This window comes from Podarcis vaucheri, assembly GCF_965113315.1.
Source record: "Podarcis vaucheri genome assembly, chromosome: 4".
NCBI lineage: Eukaryota > Metazoa > Chordata > Lepidosauria > Squamata > Lacertidae > Podarcis > Podarcis vaucheri.
This window is the reverse complement of record NC_138762.1, coordinates 49,112,638-49,135,443: the sequence shown is the minus strand read 5'-3', so window position 1 is coordinate 49,135,443 and position 22,806 is coordinate 49,112,638. Positions and strand designations below refer to the sequence as shown.

General features: G+C 41.0%; 1 protein-coding gene across 2 annotated transcripts; it reads left to right on the top strand.

Annotated features, from left to right (window-relative positions):
* Positions 1 to 165: 165 nt before the first annotated feature.
* On the top strand, positions 166 to 18,113 carry LIPI (lipase I). Of its 2 annotated transcripts, XM_082221529.1 has the most exons (11): positions 166 to 632; positions 1,932 to 2,363; positions 4,237 to 4,613; positions 5,853 to 5,961; positions 7,024 to 7,125; positions 8,138 to 8,227; positions 11,016 to 11,183; positions 11,911 to 12,006; positions 13,428 to 13,539; positions 14,194 to 14,367; positions 17,417 to 18,113. In XM_082221529.1, the coding sequence occupies exons 2-11, from the start codon at positions 2,276 to 2,278 to the stop codon at positions 17,490 to 17,492; spliced, it is 1,392 nt and encodes a 463-aa protein (XP_082077655.1). In that variant the 5' UTR covers positions 166 to 632; positions 1,932 to 2,275; the 3' UTR covers positions 17,493 to 18,113. The 2 variants fall into 2 exon arrangements, with proteins under 2 accessions (XP_082077655.1, XP_082077656.1); XM_082221530.1 differs by lacking the exon at positions 11,016 to 11,183.
* Positions 18,114 to 22,806: the final 4,693 nt, after the last annotated feature.

The following is a 22,806-nucleotide window of genomic DNA, read 5'->3' as shown; positions in this document are numbered from 1 at the left end:
CTCCTGCGGCAATTGCGTGGTCCAGAGTAGTGCAGTGAGACACAGACACACACACACACACAGTGTGATTCACATCACAACTCCTTGTCATTTCTGTAAGAAAAGCGTGTCTTATGTGCATTAACGTTGTGGCACTACAAACTGGCACTACACAACTCGAAGTAATCCCGAGGGTTATTTTTAACTCGGTGCTTTTATTTTATTTTTGCAAACACATTCTCTCAACTTTTTACGGTTTTGTTTCAGCGCCCCGAGGTGCCCCTCCCTCCGACGTTGTGAACTGCAACTCCCATCCTCCTTGACGATTAGCCATGCTCGCTCGGAATGATGGGAGTTGTAGTCCAAAACATCTGGAGGGCGTCATAGTACTGCCCAGGATGCTCTCTCGTCACCATGCTTGGTTTCTCTAAACGCCTCGTTCTTCTTTCCCCCGCCCTCCTAACTTGTCACCGATCTGCAGTCTAATTTCTCTTTCCTTCTGTTACCCTTCCTTATGGGGAAAAAATCCCGAGAAAGTGAGGGAGGCTGCTGAACAAGCCTGCTCCTCTTACAGCTGGGCCGTCCCACCAGCTGTCCTGCGGTCACAATCCTTATGATCCGCTATATGTTATTGCTTGGTATATAATGTGTTGGTACGTGCGTTTAATGTTCATTATTAAACATATTTCAGTAATAGAGACGCGGGTGGTGGGTTTGAAATAACTGGAGGCTTCCTAAACTTTGTCTGCCATCTTGTGGCACATCTTGATATTGCACTAGCATTTCAGTGAGATGAGTTCCCGGATTAATTAAGTACAGTACAGTATCAGCAAAGCTGTTTTTAGCTGCGTGTAAATAATTTAAGATAAAATATATTCGCATTTAAATCGGTTTAGCACAAATTGCTTTTAGAAAATTAACTATTTTTTTTCAGAAGAAATAAAACGCATTGTCACAATGACTTTCAGCTAAAAATGACCTCCTTGTCATCTTTTTAATTTTGATCTTTATAAAGTTCTAGATGACTCCCCCCCCCCCAACCATCCCAGGAACTGCAGTTTGTTAAGGGTTCTGAAAGCTATTAGGAGACCACTATTCCCCCCACAGAGCTACAATTCTCATAGTGCTTTAATGATCCCAGGGAACTGTAGGAATTGTAGCTGGGGGGGGGGTGTCCTCCTAACAACTCTCAACATCCTTAACAAACTATAGTTCCCAGGGATCTTTAGGGGAAGCCATAGCTGTTTAAAGTGGCATGATGATGCTTTCAATGTATGGCACAGCGAGGACTTGGTCACAAATTTGGCAAATATATGCTGTGCAAACTGATTTGAACCTCTTGGACAGGAAACCTGCATCCTCAAAAGACTGGACTTCTTCCAGTGAGGAAGATGGTGGGAAAATGTACTGGAAAGCATGGGAGAACTGTTGCTTAACACAGACCGCCAAGACCACATAACACCCGAGCACAATTCAAAGTGTTGGTGCTGACCTTTAAAGCCCTAAACAGCCTCGGTCCAGTATACCTGAAGGAATGTCTCCACCCCCATCGTTCTACCTGGACACTGAGGTTCAGGGCCAAGGGCCTTCTGGCGGTTCCCTCACTGCGAAGCTGAGTTACAGGGAACCAGGCAGAGGGCCTTCTCGGTAGTGGCGCCTGCCCTGTGGAACACCCTCCCACCAGATGTCAAAGAGAAAAATAACTACCAGACTTTTAGAAGAAATCTGAAGGCAGCCCTGCTTAGGGAAGCTTTTAATGTTTGATGCATTACGGTATTTTAATATTTTGTTGAAAGCTGCCCAGAGTGTCTGGGGAAGCCCAGCCAGGTGGGCGGGGTATAAATAAATTATTATTATTATTATTATTATTATTATTAGTCTAATCTCCCCACAAACAAATCAGGGTAAATACACATTAAATCGCCAGTGTTGTCTAATCTTTCTGCAAACAGGTTAGGCTGAACACTCTTTAAGCAAGTAACCTGGAAGTAATCCCTTCTACATCCCACCGAACCTGCAATGTTGCCTCTTGCATTCTACATCAAGTATCTGCTATCAAGATACAGAGTCCTGTAAAAGAAGGTTCCAAGAAGTCCAAGAGAGTTTAAAAGGAACAGAAACTGCCTACATAAATTAGTTGGAAAGGAGGAGTCACCAGATTGCAAAAGCATAAAGGCTGGGTTTCACTCTGCCAGGTACTTCCTTCTGCCCACCACACCCATTTTATCAGTGACTCTTAACTGAATACTGAAGCAAACGGCAGCATGTTAAAAGGAGAAAGCAACACCACCCTGAAATGTGGTGGTTACACGCTGCTTTTCAAAGATCACCAGTGTTGGGATTATGTGTCTTCACCTGTTTCGTGGCTTGGTGTGTGAGAGCAGGTAAGATAACCAATTACAAGTTCCTCATGTATTTTTGCTATAAGGAAACGAAGCATACATTTCAGACTTTCAGACGGTATTGTGTGAGTCATGATTCTCAGTGCCTGTCAGATTAACTTGACTCCTTCTCAAACAGTACAAAGGTTATTCCTTCGTTGTAAAACAAATAAAGGTGCCTTTGACCTCTGGACAAAAAAATGCAGCTAGATTGACCTTGTGTGGCGAAAGAGAGCAGGGGAAAAATAATAATCCCTTGCTGCTGAGTTGTAATAGTGTAGCTCTACCGCTGAATATAGTGTATAGTATAGAGGACTGGCTCAGTGATAGAGCATGTGTGTTGCATGCAAATGCTTCCAGAATCAATCCCTGGCACCTACAGTTAAAAGGCTAGAAAGCTGCGGTCAGAAAAGACACCACTGGTTGGATGGACCAGTGGTCTGACTCAGTATAAAGCAGATTCATACAATTTAAACATCTCAGACCTTGATTCTTCAGAGCATGCTTATTCAAAAATAAGTTCCATGGGACTTACTCTCAACAAACTATTCTCTCATATGAACCTGCCCAGGCCCTGAGATCTTCAGGGGAAGCCCTTCTCTCGGTCCTGCCACTCTCACAGGCATGCTTGATGGGGACTGGAGAGGGCCTTCTCAGTGGTTGCTCCCTGATTTGGAACTCCCTTTCCAGAGAAGTTAGACTGGCTGCCTCCTTGTTGTCCTTCCACTGGCAGGTGAAGACCTTTTTATTCAAACAGGCCCTTAGGAACTGACTGTTTTGAAGGAAAGAATTAATGCTGTGATGTTTTTATCATTGTTGCTTTTGAATTTTTAATACATTTTAAAATATTGTTTTATTTTGATTAGCATTTAATTGCTTTTTAATGATTATCTTAATATATTTTTAGCTTTTTCTAACTGTGTTTTTTTATCTGCCTTGAGTCTGGGAAAAAGGCTGGAAACAAACAAACCTAGAACAGGAGCCTCAGCATGTCATTTAAAAAAAGTTATTTACTTCTCACATTCAGACAGATCATAAATTATATCTGTACAAAGATATGTGAGGTTTTGCTTTGATGTTGACTGACACTGTGGAACAGTTTATGTTTGCTGTGTTACATTTAACATATTCAAGTTGTATGTGTCCAATGCATTTCTGTATTGTAGTGGTTACATTGTAGGTATTTTCAGCCTGCAGGCATTATCTTTGACACAACAGGAACATTTTATGACAGAAAGGTATTAAAAGCAACCATTCTAACCGTAAAAATGCACACATTATATTAAAAGGACTAACACAGGTTAGGGACGGTGGAACTTTCATTCTTTGTGATAGAGCTTGTTTGAATGGCAGTAATTTGAATGCATTTTTAGGTACAAAAGATGAAGAAGATGTAAGCTTGTCATAATGGTAAAACTCATTGAAACATTTGCAAAATATGGTCTGTTTAATCAGATGCTGTGTTGTGTTAAACAGAGCAGACTTGGACCAGCCAGCCCAGGTTCAAATCCTTTCTCATGTGAGCTATGATGTTTGCTGGGTGGGCTTGGGTAAATTCCAGATTCTGATGCAGCAATAAACCACTAGCACATTTGCAAAGCTAAGCAGGGTCCAGTATGGTTTCAAATTGGATGGGAGACCACATGTTGAGATGTCTGTATTGCAGGGGGTTGGACTACATGACCCTCAAGGCCTCTTCCAATTCTACAATTCTATGAGGCCAAGCTCCTTTACAGGTTTGTTGGGAAGCTAAAACAGGATAGTAATGAAGTAAGCTTCCTTGTATACTTTGTAGGTTGGTGAGGTAAATTGTGGTTTTAAAAAGAATTGTCTTAACTGATCAAGTGTTTTATTTCTCACTTATTTTATCTTTCAGATACAGAACAAGAATGCCCCAAATTTACTGATCTTAACATAGGCAATGCCGTGATTGGTACAGATGTAAAAGTGCAACTGCTTTTGCACACAAGGAGAAACCAAAACTGTGCAGAGCTTCTCAGTGAAAACAATCTAACGGCTTCTACACATCTAAATCTGACCAAGCAAACTATTATTATTATTCATGGTTACAGATTTACAGGTTCCCCACCAGTATGGATTCATGAAATTAAAGAGCTTCTGCTTAAAAAGGAAGACAGCAATGTCATAACGGTAGATTGGAATCGGGGTGCCACGACTGTGTATTATCCTAGTGCTGTTAAAAATGCCAAGACAGTAGTAGGAATTTTGAACAATCTTATTGACCAAATGCTGGTAAGGAAGCCAGGACACAGCAGCCTTCTTACCTCTGTCTAATCCAGTATACTGTCTTATAAGTGTGACAGGACCTTGGTTAGTTCTTGGTAAATGTACCTCGTATAAGGGTGTAATGAAATGTATGACCTTTCACTGTTTGCTTTGCTGTTCACATTATGCTTTTGTGTATATGGAAAATATTTTTGTGCAGAAAAATGTGTGAACTCACATGCAGACTAACACTGCAATAATTGCACGGTTGTATATGTGCCACAGACCCATGGCGAATCATACTTGCCCAGGATTTGTAAACACAGAAAAAAAAAAAAAGGTCTGCGCATGATCTGCATAGCTCTCACACTTTTTTATAACGTGAAATTTCTTGCCCTCTAAGAAAAATGAAAATGTGTGAAGTAGCCCTTAGAGCTGAGGCACATCAGCCACAGCAAACTAGCAGCGGCTGCTTTCATGTTTGATGATGCATTGGCTCCAAACTCCTCCTGAAGCATGCTGCTGAACTTGCTGCCGTGTGCAATACTGAACTGTCTTGTACTCTCCCACATTTTGATGGGTTTACAATGGCAAGAAATAATCAAACCTGGACAGTCTGTAGCTCATTGGAAGACCTTGACATACAAAGGGCCTCGGGTTCAATCTTTAGCATGTCCAGCTAGGGCAAGGAAAGACTTCTGCCCAAAATCCCAGAAATCCACTGCTTGTTAAGGGAAATTGTAAACAGTACAGAGCTAGTTCCCCAGGAAAAGGGATTGATTGTTAAATCACTCTGAAAATTGTTGCTCTGTTTCCTAACAACTCTCAGCTTCCTTAACAAGCTACAGTTCCCATAATGAATTGGCAAAAGCCATGGCTGTTTAAAGTGGTATCAAAGTGCTTTAAATATATGATGTGAATGTGGTCATAGTCTCCTTGTTTCCCTTGCTTTACTGCACTGAAGAAAGTGGTTGCTCATGCTACATAGAAATAACCAGAAATATAGTCAATGTGGGTATGTATTGTCTAGTAATAAATATATGGCATTTTTGGTACCGTTAAAGAGGCAACAAAGGCATTAATTTTCTGCTACAAAGAACTTCCTTTTGAAGTTGCTAAGAAATTGTTTCATGTCTCATCTCCTCTTGAAAAGCCTTTGGACTTCCAAAGCTGGAACATGGCTATTTAAGAAAGAAGAATAAAAGCTAGTTTGCCCTCTGTGGTTCACATTCCTATAACCTTCTATCCATACATATTTACTGACAGGCAAATGGAGCGTCTCTTGACTCTGTATATATGATTGGAGTAAGCCTTGGGGCTCATATAGCTGGATTTGTTGGGAAGGCATACAATGGCAAAATTCGCAGAATTACAGGTAAGTGTTAAAAACTGGACATTCTGGTGTTTTATTCTCTATTCTCATTCTTGTTTCCCTATGCTGAATGATTCAGTTTGTCATAGAAAGCAAACAAAGTCAAGCTGGCTTAGTCACCCAACATAAGGTACAGTGCCTGAGGTGGGTTTAAGTGAGTTGGCCATAGTCATGCACATAGTTGAAATTTGACCACCTTCTAAAAGATACAGTTTAAACCAGGGGCAGCCAACATTGTGCCCTTCATATGTTTTGCAGTGCAATTCCCACCAGGTCCAGCCAGCATAGCCAATGGTCAGGGATGTTGTGGACATATAATCTACAACATCTGGCTCTTGTGGTGTTCTGCATTATTTTCTAAACTTATAATGTATGTTTGTGTTTATAAATGTTTCGTGAAAGCTGCTTGGAGATCTTTGGCTACCAAGCAACTAAACAGTCAGATTATTATTTTTATTATTATTATTAATGTACCAAGTTGGCAACTTCTGACTTAAACAATGAAAAGGCAGCTTCTGGTGATGCCCTTCCTCAGTTTTCAAAGTAGAACCAGTGGAGGTCAGCTGTTGTTTAAAGAAATCACAGTCAACACTGACCTTCAGCAAACACACCATGAATGCAAAGATATTCAGGGATATGAAACAAGAGTTTACCACTTTAATCCCAAATACTTGGGTCAGAATTTACAAAGCATTAAGTATTCTTTAGTTACCTTGAATTCAACTGTTGTGACTCTTCACAGTGAAAGTGATTGCTGCAATCAGTGGGCTTACATTCTCTCTGATAATCCTGACCTGCATCCTTCTTTCCTTTGGGAGGAGAACGGGCAAATTGGAGAGAAAGCTCATTTGTTTAAATAGCGAGTGTGTTTTATATTACTGTTAAATTACTTTTGTGCTGATGAAGCTTAACAGTTGGGAGGAACCTTGTTGACTATATACTTGTGTGTTTTATCCTGCTGTGGTTTGCTTCCACTCAAATACTATTTACAGATTCGTATGTATGTACATGTGTGTGTATACAATTTTTATTATAATAAGCTAAATTTTTCATTTTTCATACCAGGTCTTGACCCAGCAGGGCCATCATTTACAGGAAAGCTGCCCAGTGAAAGATTGGATCACACTGATGCTCAATTTGTTGATGTTATTCATACTGATATTGATGGTAATTATACCATTTTGGATTTCCATTATCCTAATGGAGAATGATTCCCCGCACCCCTAATCTGGTTTGCTGGGAGAAAAATAACTATTTAAAGTGTTCTGAAAGGCTTATACATAACCAAAAAACAAAAACAGTTTTTTTTTCTTTTGAAGCAATACTACTGGCTGGTCTTGAATACACACTAGTTCAAACTCAATTCATTCAGGCAGAACTACTTGCACTGTTCATTTGTTCCTGGCCAGTGCAATTAACCAATTTCTGTAAGTATCCCCAGTGGGTTTTGGTGAAAAAAACCAACCGCTTTGAACTCATAGGAAGTCGTGCCTCTTCTTGCATAAAGGGGGAAAATGTAATGTTTATCTTGCTAGATTGTTCAGATAAAAACTCACAAGAATGGCTGATAGTTCCAAGCGTGTCTCTGCATAGGATTACAGTCTAAAAAAATGTATGAAACACAGCATTTTAAAAGCCTGGGAAATAAAAAGGGCTTCACCTGGTGCTGAAAAGGAATCAGACTCACTGCCAAGTTTGGCTCCGTGAGGAGAGCCTTCCGTGCTTTATGTTTGGTTCCCTGAACAATCTTAGAATTTATCAGGGCTGGCCCAATAATGGCATCTGGCAGGTCATTATGTTTGCCTGAGGAAAGGGCCATCTGCTATTCCAGGGAAAACATGACCAGCCTTGGCCAATTTATAACCCACCTACTCACCCCATGCAAGATACCTGTAGGATGTTCTAGCCGAAGCATCGGTCACATAGTTGTCACACACTTGTCACTTAGTTATGTGTCACTGGAGCCTGGGGAGTGTCTTGGTTCCAGTTTTTCTGAGCCTGCAGGAACATCCCTCCTCACCCTCAACTTCTGTGCATCCATTCGTTACATTTCCATAATATAATCTCGTTGGTTGTTGTTATCTTTGTAAATATGGTTGTTGTTATCTTTGTAAATATGGTTGTTGTTATCTTTGAAAACTGTCCATAACTTCTTCACTATGTGTTTTATTTTTCTTAGCTTTGGGCTACAGGGAGCCTTTGGGAAACATCGATTTCTACCCAAATGGAGGAACAGATCAACCTGGATGCCCAAAAACAATATTCAGTGGTAAATACAGATAAATTAATTCTAATAGATAAAAACATCAGGAAGAGTTATGCTCTGGAGTCAACTGGGTTTTCACAAATCAATTCGCAAATATATTAGCATCATTAAATAAATATTTCCTGGCAGGATGTTGGAATGGTCCTCCTGACTGATATTCTTTACATGCACCCTTTATGGTGTCATTCTCCCTTTTGAAGCAAAAAGACTGCACCAATTTTAATATATAGGTTTCACCTTGAGGTGGGACTGCTGCTTCTAATTAAGGTTTTCTCCTATGGAAGGAAAAGAAACTTTACAGTCTTTTCTATGCATTGTACTTTATGTACTGTGCAATACTAGAAAATGAAATTGGTTGGGTTTTGAAGCTGAGTTAAAGCGTGTGATTTCTGTGGTGCAATGGGCCAGTGTGTCTGGCTGTTAACCAGAAAGTTGGTGGTTCGAGCCCACCCAGGGATGGCTCTGGGCAGGATTCCTGCATTGCTAGGGTTTGACCTAGATGGCCCTTGGGGTCCCTTCCAACTCTACAATTCTGTGATTCTATGAATAATTTTGCTTTAATTTATTTCAAAGCTTTCATGGGTTATCCTGTTGTAAATAAATTTGTAGCATAACTGCCTCTTCAAGTTAACTATTGTTGCAAGGGTTACTGAGATAATGGATGTGAAGTGCTTTGAACACTCAGGGTAGTTGTGTTCATTGTGTGTGTGTGTGGAATGCTTGGGTGAACAGCATTCCACTCACACAATGACAGTTCCCCTTCCTTTGCTCCCATTTGAGCATACCTCCCCCCCAATTTGTTACAGAGAATCTCCCCAAGCCTCTGGAGCAGATTATGAGAGTGCACAGGGGGCTGCAGAGGTGTGGAGGACGAAGTTCCATTGCACAAGCAGATGCCTTTCTCTTGCAGAAGGATCTGATACAACCTCAGAAATGTCACATTACCATATGAACACCATATGTTTACAATATTGTGCATTGCTAAAATTATATTCCAGAATGCCAGTGTGGCTGAAGTAGGCTCAGTCACAATGAGTCTAGTTACAAGAGAGCAGCAGTCAGTTCTAACTGAAGAAATACCTGCATTGCACTTATTCAGGGAATCAGAAGTTTCCTTAACATCTGCCAGGGCTTCAGCAAAGACATGATAAGAAAGTCTGCACAAGCAGTACAGATGGAATAGCTGCTTACAGCTGAGAGCATGAGAGTGGGATGTCATGTTCACAACATTATTGCATGTTCTTTTACAAGTGCAGATATCTGCTATGAAAAACTGTCCATAACTGAAGGGGAGAAAGAATAGAGATGGATGGCACCAAACTAGGAATCTCCAGAGAAAAAGTCTTCTAGTGATGGCAGTCCCAAGAAAGAGCCATGGGCCCATATGAAGCCATGGGCACCATAGCTCACATCACCCCTGAACCACCAAAAGGCACCTCTGCCACCAGACTCCAATGACTGGTCCACACATACCTCAGAGGAGAGCCTTGAGGAGGACCTAGATGTCCTGGATCCCCAGCCTACCTGGCAGCAATTCCCTCTAGCATATGCAGTATGTCAAATCCAAAGTTCAGCTGTCAGGAAACATGGTCCGGAGGGCAATCCACATAAGCAAAGTCCATCAGTCCAGAAACACAATCCAGAGTCAAACCCAAAGCAGTCCTGTAGTAGTCCTGCAGCACCCAAAGCAAGCTCCATCAACATAGACAGCTGAGCAGACACAGTCAGCTTTGCTTCCCTTTTATTCCTTGCATGTTAGTTGCAGCATCTGGGCTTGTCAGGACATGTGACCCTCACCTGTTCTGAGGCTGCTCCAGCTGAGGAATCACACACCTCCTCCCAGAGCTAATGAGCCGCACCTGGGCTGTGGGCCCTGGCCTGCCTCAGCCTCCAAAAGCATACCTCCCACTTCTCCCTGTGCCCCAAAACCTGCCTTGTTTGTGAAGACAGCGGCTTCTCTGGCTCTGATGAGCTAGTTGAGTCTCTAGTTACTGGATATGCAGCCCAAGGAATCCTCCACTTTCTTCAGGACACTGCTGAGGCAACTTGTATGTTTTGCCTCAGCAGCAAGGTCACTATTTGTGGTCTTAAAATCCCAAACCTTGGTCTCTCTCCAAGGTGCTGATCCTTGCCTTTCTGTATGGAACCCTGGGACCACTGGCCTCCTCCTTGCATCAGCTATCACATATTCTCAGTGGTGGTTATCCCTATGGATCAGAATATAGACTAGGGATGAGACTTGCTATAGAAAACACAGAGCTTCTTGTGAGTTGGCTATTGTGTCCCATGATGGGAATCTGCGAAAGAACTGATTGTAGGAAAACATAAAATGATGCAAAAGTCAAATTTGCCACTTTAAAACATAATACTGTTTAGCACATGGGCCACCACTATTTGACAGGCAGCCTTTTTTTGTAAGATTCACATTAATTTGGCAAGCTTTTATATATGCTTAGATGACAACCTAGTCTTACACTGATAATCAATGCTTTCCCCCCTAACAAAATGTTTAGGGATACTCTCATTTTGACTCAAGAAAATCACCATTTTATACTTCAAATCGGGGAAAATAAATACAGTAAATGGACAAAAGTACAAAGATTCACAAAATGTTTAGGGGTATGTGTAACCCTGTGTCCCCCCAGAAAAAAAAAATCACTGCTGATAATCTATAAAAGGAAAATATTGGTTGGACTTAAAATGTTGTTGCTTAATAATATTAGTATTGCTTTTATAAAACTAACATTGTATTGCTTCATTGTTTCTTTTGTAACACTTTCTCTACTTTAAGGCACTGAGTATTTAAAATGTGATCATCAGAGATCTGTTTTCTTGTACATGGCATCCTTGAAACAGAATTGTAATGTAACTGGATACCCTTGTGACTCGTACGTAAATTATAGGAATGGAAAATGTGTGCACTGTGAAGCTTTTCAGCCACTCCCATGTCCAGTTTTGGGTAAGAGCTATTAATTATCCTGCAAGTGGAAACAGCATGCTGTGGATAATTTCCTGGTTGTGCAATAATGAAGATACTAGCTGTGCACAGATAATTAAACATTAGCTTAATAGACCAGTTATATGCATGTATTTCATACACCTGCACAGCACCCCTTTGCTTCTGCTTTGCTTCTGGTGCAAACCAAGGAATCAAACCAGGAAGTAGTTGTACTTCCTGTTACACATGAACCAGGAATTACTGTTGATATCTTCCAAATAGGTTCTAAGCTACCTTCTGAATCTGACTTGTTTTGTGGGTGTTCTTGTCCTTATGGTTTGCACAAGACAAAAGAAAAGCAGTTAAGCCAACTAATCCAACTGAACTGAGAGCAGTTGTGGCTACTCTCTGAGTATCTCTTCTTCACCAGACCATCATCTACATGGGGCCACAAGCTTAGTAAATCAGTAAAGTAAGATGACTAATAGTGACATAAGACAGAAAGGAATGCACATATATATTATATTATAGCTGGAGTGACAAAGGAGCCAAAGTGTAATCCATTTTCCTGTGCATAAACCCACTGACTGTAATAGAACTCAGCATGCATTACTTGAGTCTAAGTTCTTATGAGCTGATGTTAGTTTTGATTTCCCAGAATGTTATATAACAAAAACCAATCTTCATGATTTTTATCTTTCCTTTGTTTGTTAATTTTCTGCTGAACACATTCCAATTTAAATTTCAGGTTATTATGCTGATAAGTGGAAGGACCGTTTAATTGAAAAGAACCCTCCTGTGACAAGAGCTTACTTTGATACTTCAGACAAAGACCCATTCTGCAGTAAGTGATTAACCATTCTCTGTACCCTTTCTCCAGTTTTCATTATCTAATAACATTATGAACAAACCGCTTTTTGCTGTACAGATAGCATGGTACACTCTTGATTAAACTTCGTTCTCTGTTGCTGTATTGTTTATGCTCAGAAGATCTATGTGTAGGAAGGGGGAAACGCTGAAAACAGGAAATTATCTGGGCACCTGGTAAAAGATGACAAATGAGCTGGAAATGAGATTCAGCTGGATTTGCATTGGATAATCAGGAAAAAAAATATTAATTTAAGAATTGCAAAGAAAGAGAAGCAAGTTAGCTAGGTGCTTGCTCCAATGCATTGCATCATGATTTGTATGTCAATGTGATTTTCAGATGCTCACATTTCTGTGGGTTTGAAAATTTGATGTGTGTCAGCCAATCCTTGCATGCTACGTGGGAATAGGGGGATTACAGTATCATCACCAGTTTTACTTGTACATATGACCAGTGCTATTTTTCTAGAAAAAGAGGTGCCAAAGCTCACCACGAACTTCTCCCTTGTTCTCTTAGAATGGCAATGGCACTCATTTACAATACGCATAGCAAGCATAAAGCACCACCACATCATGAGATGAATACTAGCATTTTAAAACCATCTAACTTAGTATTAAGTACCTTTGATAGTATTAAATTCACAGATATTAGATCTACATTCTGTAATACAATATTACAACAATACAATGCTTCAAACATTTAGTTTTGCTTTCTCAGTTAAGATGGAACTATTGTTATCTTTTCCCTCTCTTGGCAAACATGATTGGTGTCTACACAGCAAAAGGATTTTAATGACACTTAATAGTCTGAATTTTTTTCACCCAGCAGAATCTGAGGGAGGGACAGTTTGGAGATGGGGAGCTAGGTACAGAACAGATGGTTTTGAATTCTGGCTGAACTGGATGCAGCCTGGGGGTTGTAGAAGTTCATGTTGCTCTCTGGGAATTGAAGGCAAGATCAGTGGTTTGGATGCCTACCACCGGACACTATTTGCTTCTACTATACTATGTTTGCAGTGTATGTTTCCTTTACAAATACAGTGGTATCTCGGGCTACATACGCTTCAGGTTACAGACTCCGCTAACCCAGAAATAGTACCTCGGGTTAAGAACTTTGCTTCAGGATGAGAACAGAAATCGTGCTCCAGTGGCACGGCAGCAGCAGGAGGCCCCGTTAAAGTGGTGCTTCAGGTTAAGAACAGTTTCCGGACCTCCAGAACGAATTAAGTATTTAACCCGAGTTATCACTGTATGCAAAGAGATCACAAGTCTCAAGAGTGCTCTCAAACTGAAATCCCTGGCCATAGCACCACTTGGGGAAGGGCAGCCGAGGTTATTTTTTGCTGAGCACAATATTTTATTGCATTAATTTACGATTCTTTCCTCCTCTCCCTTCAGTGTATCATTACTCTGTGGATATTATTACCTGGAACAGAAATAGTAGGAGAGGTTTCATAAACATCAAAATAACAGATAATGCTGGAAATACAACAGATTCCAAAATTAATAGGTGGGTCTTATTTTAGTCAATCTTTTCTTTATAGAAGTCACTTCAGCCATAAGTATACCTAAGTCCCATTGAGGTAAGTGATACTTATTTCCCAGTAAATTGCATTTGGAATGAAGTGGCAGTTTGAAGATAAATATACAGAAACACTGCAAAATACAAATAGTTGTGTCTGTTTTGTCTTTTAATCAGTGTGATGCAATGGCAAAGGTGCTGGCCTAAAGAAAAATAAGCATGTCTCATCAGTGTTGATGAGTTTGCAACCTGGCTTTGTTCCAATAAATATGGCAGGTTCAAAGCTAGGAAATAATACCAGGCATATAAGGAATGCCAAGAACATAACTGGTGTTTTTCTCTTATTGATTATGTGTGGATGAGAAAGCATGCGTAGTTGAGAATGAATATACAGGATGCTTGACATTTTCCCCATCTGCTGATGCCCCTCTATTTTAGATATCTTTCTTCACCACCACTCAGGCCAGGCTCACTTCCTGTTTTGAAGACTGGCTATTTTTACTGCCTGCCTGGGATTGCAAGAACAAGCAAGGGTTATCAACCGGCAGACATGGGTGGCAGGCTGTGTTTGGTTTGCAGAGCCACAAGTTGTAAAGACGTAGAATAGGTGTTGAACTGATAATGTGTCCTATATCTCCTTAGCGGTGCAGCTGCATTTCACCAATATAGGCAAGCCCATTTGCTTGCTGGATTTGACGTGGATTTCGACAATGTATCCAAAATAGCCTTGACATTTTCTACAAGGAATGCAATAGGCCCCAAGTACAAGCTTAGGGTCCTCCAAATGAGATTAAAATCTCTTTCAGATCCCCAAAGGTAAGCATATAGTTTTTCTTGCAACCTAACAAAACCTGCATTGATTGCCTTATTTGGAAGCCTCTGTGTGGACATCTTTTTATGTATAGTCCTTAACATGACTATTAGTAATGCCAACCTTATAAGCAGAGGACTGTAGCAGTTTGTATGAGATCTAACTTTGATTTCAGCCGCAGAATTCTTCCTTTTATAATGCTCTTTAGCACATAGTTCTTACGAGGATCAAGAGATGACTGAATGATGGAGAAATTATATACAAATGGGCCAGGGAACAAGTTATTTGGAGCATGTTGCACAATGGCAATAGGAGAACATGACTTTAACCTGATTGGACCTGGAGCAGAAATTTCAAAAAAGATAGCTGAGCAGCCCATCAAGGTCTTCTGCTCAATAACAGCATGGACCATGGGGTGCTGTAGAACAATGGCAGGGAACCTGCAGTCATCCAGATGTTATTGGACTCCAAATCCCATGAGCCCCAGCCAGGATGACCTATGGTCAGGGATGATGGGAGCTGTAGTCCAGCAGCACCCTGAGAGCCACAGGTTCTTAAGCCCTGCAGTAGAGGGTGGTTAGGTAGTATGAGAATAGTATTGAAATGAATAGCCCCCATCCCATCAGAGTAGTGAGGGACTCTAGAGGTTCCAGCACTCACCTGGGGTTCTGCTTCCTTGGAATGAAGGTTAATGGATATCTGGTTTTATTTGCACATATATTTGAGTGGAACACAGGATGAAAGGACTCATTCAGCACAGCAAGGAAGTCAAGTCCTTCTCTCCAGTTTCCAGCCAAACTTGCACACTAACTCTGCTATTGTTCTCCTACTTACAATATGATGTCGCTGCAACCAAGTGGGGGGCTGGGGAAAGATGCATACTCCCTCCTGAAAAACATCACCTCTCAGTTGTCTTCATAGCAACATGGCCTGCTCTTTGAGATTCTAGTCAGGGTGCTTAGCTGGCCCTAGCTGGGGTCATTAGCTTACAAAGAGTCTGGTTTGACCAGTTCAGCAGGTCCCCAGTCTACTGCGACCCCCATCTCACAAATACTGCATAACAGGCTTGTTTGGGACCTACTGGCAACATCTAAACCAACCACAAATCCTTTTACAGTATGGTGGGATAAATAATACAAAAAGGGAAGATTGTACATATTTGTTAATGCTGTCTTCGGCCACGGTTTCGTTCTAATCCTCACAGCCAGGCTCAGGTAATGGTAGGGGAAGCTGTGACTGCTCAGAAAATAATTTCCTTAGCCAATTACCTTTGCATTCTGCGCAGCATTTTGTACACTCCACTAGACTTTCTTTAGTCCTAACTATTACTTGCTTCAGACATGAATTCATTGGCCACAATCCAGCAGAGAATTAGACATACCTAAATTCCATTCATTTCAGTGACACTTAAGTGTGCATTGGATTGTGACCACTAAGGATTTAGTTCTGTATATGCTTCATCTGGACAGCAGGTGAACTTATTTATATACTTATTTAACTTATTTAAGCATATATTATGTGCTTTGTATTGTGTGTGTGTTTTGTTGTTGTTGCTCATATACAATTATGCAAGTCTGGCTGGAATGACAATTGAATTATTGCATTGCACAAAGTTCCTTATTACACAATCATAAGCTGTAATTGCATAATTGCGTCTTGCAGTTGGGTAAAATATGTGAAATTGATGTGAACACACACATATGGCTTCTGTAGTTATTCATCATTACTGTAATTGCATAAACACTCAGAGATATGTTAAAAACAACAGTACTTAACCAAGCTCTAAATGTTAATTAAATTAGAACAAAAATAGATAAGGAATTGCACAGGCATGAAAGAATAATGCTCCAAAAATTATATTAATTTGTGATCTGCCAACAGTATCAAGTACTGTACAAAGCGGAAAGGCACTGGAGGAAGAGCTAACACAACCTCCCTCCCTCACCACAACGTACCTGGAAAAATAGCCTTGAGGAAAGGGCCATCAGGTCACATGACTCCTTTTTGTGTGTGCTTTGTGGAAGAGGCGTTTCCCCAAGAACACTTTGCTATTCAAATATTGGTGGGAAATGTTTGAGCTGACTATCAACACCTCAAAAAATAGTAGTGTGGATCAGCTCTCCAATTGTACAGTGCAGGTGCAGCATTATGAAAAAATTGATATATAAAATGACTCCTCCCTGTACATCCTTGCCATCTTGATTTGGCCCATTTGTAGTGTATTTAGGAGAACGTTCCCAGGTGATCTGAAAAATCATGGTAGAACCCGGGGGGGGGGTTGGATACATGGAATTGCACTGTCATTGTGCATGCTGGCTGACCTTCCAGTGACCACTCAGAAGCTCAGTTTGAACACATGGGGGGGGGGATCATTTGAGACTTTGAACCAACAGGTATCCCTGAGAACTGACACCTTTAATTAGAAGAATAAAAGAAGGCTCAGATAAAGATTTTCGAAGCCCAGATGTCTTCTAAGTAGTTTGCAGGACTAAGAGCCTCCTAATACCACATACATTATATGTAAAAGTGCTTTAAATAGGCAAGTGAGCATGCACTATATAATCTTCTAGCAGGTCTCTGTGTGGCTTAGTATGGAAAGGGGAAGCAGAAGGGGAATAGATAGGAGCTGCGTCCTATTAGAGGATTTGAAGGTGGCAATTTTGCAAATAGGGGGCCTGTGGTGCAAAAGGTGGACAACTGCTAGGAAAGCAGTCTGAGGGAAGGTTGCAATTAAGAAAGAGGTTGAAATCTGTAGTGCAGTTCAAAATGGAGTACAGTGGTACCCTGTGCGAGACTGAACAAAGAGGAAGATCTGAAGATGGCAAACAAAAAACTTTTTCAGAGTTCAAACACAGTGCCTAGCTGTTATGTGTCACCCCCAAATATATGGAATAGGGAGTTTTTTTGCCTTTCTGAGGCTGGAATGAAGACATCTTCCAATTTGGTTATGGTATATGGGTGAAGAGCGGTGCATTTTTCAAAAGCATCTTCAAAACAAAATAGATTAGGTAGTCTTTCTATTGATAATATATTACCTCACTTTTCTCTCTACAGGATTCAGCTATGTAGGTATGATTTTGTTCTGCTGGAAAATATTGAAATGACCTTCAGACCTATTCCATGCCATTGATATTGAAATGTGAAACAATAGCATCTTTCAAACCCACCTGCGTGCATAAAGCACAGACAGCACCGAGAAGTGGCATAGAGCTAAACCTGCTCCCTTCAAGAAGGTTGAACTTTCAAAGATTATGGCTCAGATTAAGGATCAGTGAACTGCTACAAGAAAATCAAATAATTTTGATGCATAAAGATGTGTATGCTACCAGCAATCAATTTCTAATTAACAAGAGGAAAATCGATACTGTGAATCATATTCTGTGTAGACTTAGACTACTGTCTTGCACACAATGCTGCTGATGTCCCATTGAAATTATAATTTCATCCCTATGTGCTAAGCAAAGCACATGAAAACATTGGGTTGTATCCAGCTAAGTTCTGCCCAGAGTGGATCCACTGAAATTAATGCACCTTTCCATGAATTTCAGGGGGTCTTTTCTGAGTATGGCTAACATTGAATGGATTCCCCCTTTTCCCCACAATAAATTTCATGTCGGTAGAGGATGAGACTTTTAATCTCAGGCTTGTGGGTTCACGTCTCACGTTGAGCAAAAGATTCCTGCATTGCAAGGGGTTGGACTATATGCCCCTCATGGTCACTTCCAGCTCTACAATTCTATGATTCTGTGACTGTTAGACTGTTAGAGAGCCAGTGTGGTGTAGTGGTTAAGAGCAGTAGTCTCGTAATCTGGGGAACCGGGTTCGCGTCTCCGCTCCTCCACATGCAGTTGCTGGATGACCTTGGGCTAGTCACACTTCTCTGAAGTCTCTCAGCCCCCCACTCACCTCACAGAGTGTTTGTTGTGGGGGAGGAAGGGAAAGGAGAATGTTAGCTGCTTTGAGACTCCTTTGGGATATCAAATCCAAAGCGGGATATCAAATCCAAACAAATGTTAGACAAATGTAACTGCTTTTAAGGACAAATGTGGTAGTGCCAGAAATCAGGAAGATAAGATCGCTGAGATCATTCTTTGGGTCTGTGCATTATTGGAAAAGGCCTTGTTGGTGGAGAGGACCACATTGTAGCCCACAGCCTCACAAAAGCCAGCTAAACTGAGACTATAAAATGGATCAAGTTGCTACTTTGGGATATTAGAAATGATGAAAACTAGACAAAGAAGCAAAAGTTTAGCCCCTTTCAGGTGTTTGAAACCCATAGATAGGGAATGCATAAAGTGCTGTGTGGAATGCATGAGCTAATCCTCTCCCCTAGGTGCCAGTGCACATGCCAGCCATAGACTGGCTGTTCACCCAGCTGGAGGAGATGTCCACTGTTCAAGGATAGGAAACCTTTTCCAACCTGAGGGTCACAGGCAAGAGGAGGGTGCAGCACAAGGCCAGTAAAAAGTGTGGTCTGGGAAGAGGGAATGTGTCCTGCAGGGAGTCCTAATGGCCAGGGAGAGAGAGGCCTGAAGTTCCCGTCCCCTAGACCAGCCTGTATCTGTATGTTCCAGTTAGTCCACCATGTCTGCAGTTCCTAAACAGGCATCTAACAGGGACTCATATATTCTTCAGCATGTGAACATTATGATTTTAATGTACATTTAATAAAGATTTGTTTATTTCAAGCGGTGTGCAAGTTGCTACTTAAAATGTGATACATTTAATGGAGCACACATGAAGTACATTTTTTTCAGGAATGTGGAATTTGGGGAGTTGTAGTTTGTTTAAGGTGTTGAAAGTTGTTAAGAGACTCATGTCTGTTAATCAGCCCCCCCCCCCAGCTGCCATTCCCAGAGTGGTTTAATAATGAATTCCTCTTCACAGGGAACTCTGGAAATCGTAGCTCTGTAAGGGGAATAGGGGCATCCCAAACAACTCTCAGCACCCTAAACAAATCACAGTTTGGGGGAAGCCATGACTGTTTAAAGTGGTAGAAAAATGCTTTAAAGATATGGTATTGATATGACCATTAAACACATGGTGTTGATGTGACCAGAGCCTCTGTAATGGTTGGTGGGTGTGATCAGGAGGAGGGCAATGATATGAGCAACAAATTTGAATGTTGGGCTGTGTCTTACATATGCTCACTTTAGTCTTGTGGCATCTTAATGCTACTTAGCTATGATAATGTGGGAAGTGTGCTTATATATTAGCGTGTTGCTGTGGCAACAGGCTTCCTATGGGCAACCTTTTGTTGCTGTTGCAATATTGTATGCAGCCCTCATCTACAGAATATGGTGTGGGTTTTGAACGATGAAGATTTGACTTTCTTATCTCTTCAGAGGCAGGTAGAATCACAATGCATAGCCCAGGAGCAGAGCCAAATGGAAGTGTGGCCAGTACTCAGAATTTGTCCCATCTTTGCTGAAATTCCAGACCACAAAGCTTAGGAGCAAAAACCTCAACCCTATCTGTAGCACAACTGGAATTTGGCAGCAGCCCTAATTTTTAATTGATTTTTTTTTCAAAAAATGAAGTTTAGTTCCATTTTAGCCATAATGGAAGGTGTTTGCTCATCTGAAGACAGTATATCCCAGGAGTAAATGTAGAATCTGTAGCTAGTTTGTTGCAGCAATAACGAAGAGACCTCATTAGCACTTATTTGCAGAAAGGTACTTAAACCTGTTCTGCTTCCATATGCTAAAGGGCTTGGGAAGATTGTGGCACTGATTTATATTTAACATTTTACAAGGGAAGTGGAAAGGGACATATATGACAATATTATTGCAAGTAAATTTATTATGCCAAAATCCCCCCCTCACCCGCAATTTTTAATAAAGAGTCAAAATATAGTCTTAGACAAATCTATGTTTTGTTACAGCGAAAAGAGAGCAAAAAGTTTCGCAAGAGTTATGAATGAAGCTCATTCTTTGGTTGATGAGTTCTAACTGGCATTGAAAGGGAATTAAGCGTAACATGAAATATATTAGGATAATTATGCTCCCACGCTCTTCATTTCAAGGAGTGGTGCATAGTAAACTGTCTGGCATGATTGTATCACGCCAGGTCATAGCTCATTTTGCTGCACACAGCACATGAACCAGAATTTATTTCCCAAAGAGTCAAAACATGTGCCAACATTGAGTCCAGAATGGAAGGTGAAACAGCCATGTGGGAAATTAGGATTCACACTGTCTGTGTTCATAAAAAGGCTTTAGGGGATAACCCCCCCACACACCCTATGCCTAACATCAACAGTTAGTATGATCAGGCACCTTAATAGGTGGATCACTATCAACTAGACTCTGGCTGCTGCTTTATTTTCACCACTCCCACTAATAGAGATCTACCTTCTGGATTCAATCCTCAGTATATATAGGGGATGTGAGCCAGGGAGCAGGTAGCTGGTGCCTTTCAGGACTGTCACTGTCCTTTTAACCCTTTAGAAAGATTCCTGTGTAAGCTTCACAGTCATGGGAGAAGTCTTACCTGATAAGAGGAGAGGTCTCCTCTCCTCTTATGTGTCAGACAGTACCATTCAAAACAGTCACAGAGCTGTTTAAAATATAACATTGGAAATTCTGCTCAAACATGACTTTCATTATGAGCATTCTCTAAGACAAAGGCAAACTCAGCCCTCCAGATGTTTTGGGACTACAACTCCCATCATCCCTAGCTAACATGATCAGTGGTCATGGATGATGGGAATTGTAATCTCAAAACATCTGGAGGGCCGAGTTTGCCTATGCCTGCTCTAAAGCAATACTTGTAAACTTTAATGGGTTCTTTAAAAAAAACAACACTTGATGTCTGAGTGGTTTGATCTATTCTGTCTTTGGTTACAAGAAGTTGGAGCAATGGCCTTCTCACTTATTTGAGACATGATTGCACCTTTTAAATATACTTTAAAAATAGAATTTGATATTTAAGGAGATGGATAACAGGGGGGTGATCGCTGCCTCTGTGCTATATTCATGAGCTCCCAGACACTTCTGGATTGCCACCGTTGGAAACAGAAGGAGTAATGATCAATATGAACATGAAAGGAGGGAGGGGACATAATAAAGGTCCACAAAATTATGCAGGGTGTGGCAAAATTCAATAGAAGATCTTCTTCATCTCTCATAATACTAGTACCAGTATCTAATGAAGCTGAATGATGGAAGATTCAGCAAAAGCAAGAGGGAGTTCTACATTCAGGAAAGATACCTTTGTATAGCAGTTGCTGAAAAGCACAAGTGGAGACAGTGCTGTCACCCTCACATTCTACCTGTGGGTTTCCCATTCACATCTAGTTGACCACTGTGAGAACAAGATTATATCAAGTGACATCCAACTGCATCTGTCTGGAAGGGAATAGACTTCCACTCACACAAAAGGACTTCTTTCCCTCAGAGGCGTAGCAAGGTCAGGTGGTACCCGCTGCAGAATATTTTGTCACACACACACATCAACGGCTCGAGGTAGGCTTGGGAGTCGTGGGTGGGTGGCATGCCAAATGTCACCCCCCTCAGTGATGACACCAGGGGCAGTCCGCCCCCTGCCCCCCTTCCTATGCCTCTCCTTTCCCTGGAACCCTGTTGACCTCCACTTCAGCAGGACTCCTCCTCTTCTTAGGAAGTATTTCTTCACACAGTGAAGGGATTCACTACCACAAGATGTGGCAATGGCCACCAGATTAAATGGCTTTAAGAGGGGACAGATCCGTGGAGGATAAGGCTATCGAAGCTACTTGTCATAATGGTCATATTATACCTCTGAACAGCAGGTGCTATTGTGTGTAGGATTTGAAGGGTGTTTAGATGGCCAGTGAGAGCAGAATGCTGGGCTAGAGAGGCCTGTGGTCTGATCCAAAGCGGCTTCTATGGCATTGGTCTTTTAACCCAGGGAAGGATATTCTTAGGAACAAAACATACATGTGTTTTATTCTGTGCATTTAGTACCAAACACCTCAGAGAACAGTTAAAAGAGGACAATAAGAAAGTTCTCACAAAGCACAGGGGAGGGAAGGTCCCTGCTCCCAAATATACCCATTTATTTTAAAATGTTTTATTCCATACAAAATCATATGGATAATACAACATGGACCCCAAAGTACAAATTATACAATGAAAGAGAATGATTCCTTTTTAACAAATTAAAGCTCTTCTGTCAGAAGAGGGCAGCCTTTTCACATATATTGTAAACAAAACAAAACAGAAAACATCCCCTTAAATTATTCCCTTCATTCAGATTCAATATGCCACAAACAATTGTGGAAAGGAGATGATTAGAAACATTAAACCCAATCTACCTGATTGTTAACAGATTGCATTCTTGTTAATTCTTTCTGTTCTCAGCAGAAGACATAATTATAACTATTCAGCAAGGTGAGTGCGTCTTTTTGCTTTGTTCATGTCATAACAGACTTCTTCCCCCCTAAAGCTAAACTTAAGAGACAA

Bases quoted from the DNA above. Each gene is read 5' to 3' on its own strand.
- LIPI (XM_082221529.1), top strand. From the start codon at position 2,276: ATGTGGTGGTTACACGCTGCTTTTCAAAGATCACCAGTGTTGGGATTA. The intron at 5,962-7,023 runs GTAAGTGTTAAA...TTTTCATACCAG, and splicing joins CAAAATTCGCAGAATTACAG to GTCTTGACCCAGCAGGGCCA. The intron at 11,184-11,910 runs GTAAGAGCTATT...TTTAAATTTCAG, and splicing joins ACTCCCATGTCCAGTTTTGG to GTTATTATGCTGATAAGTGG.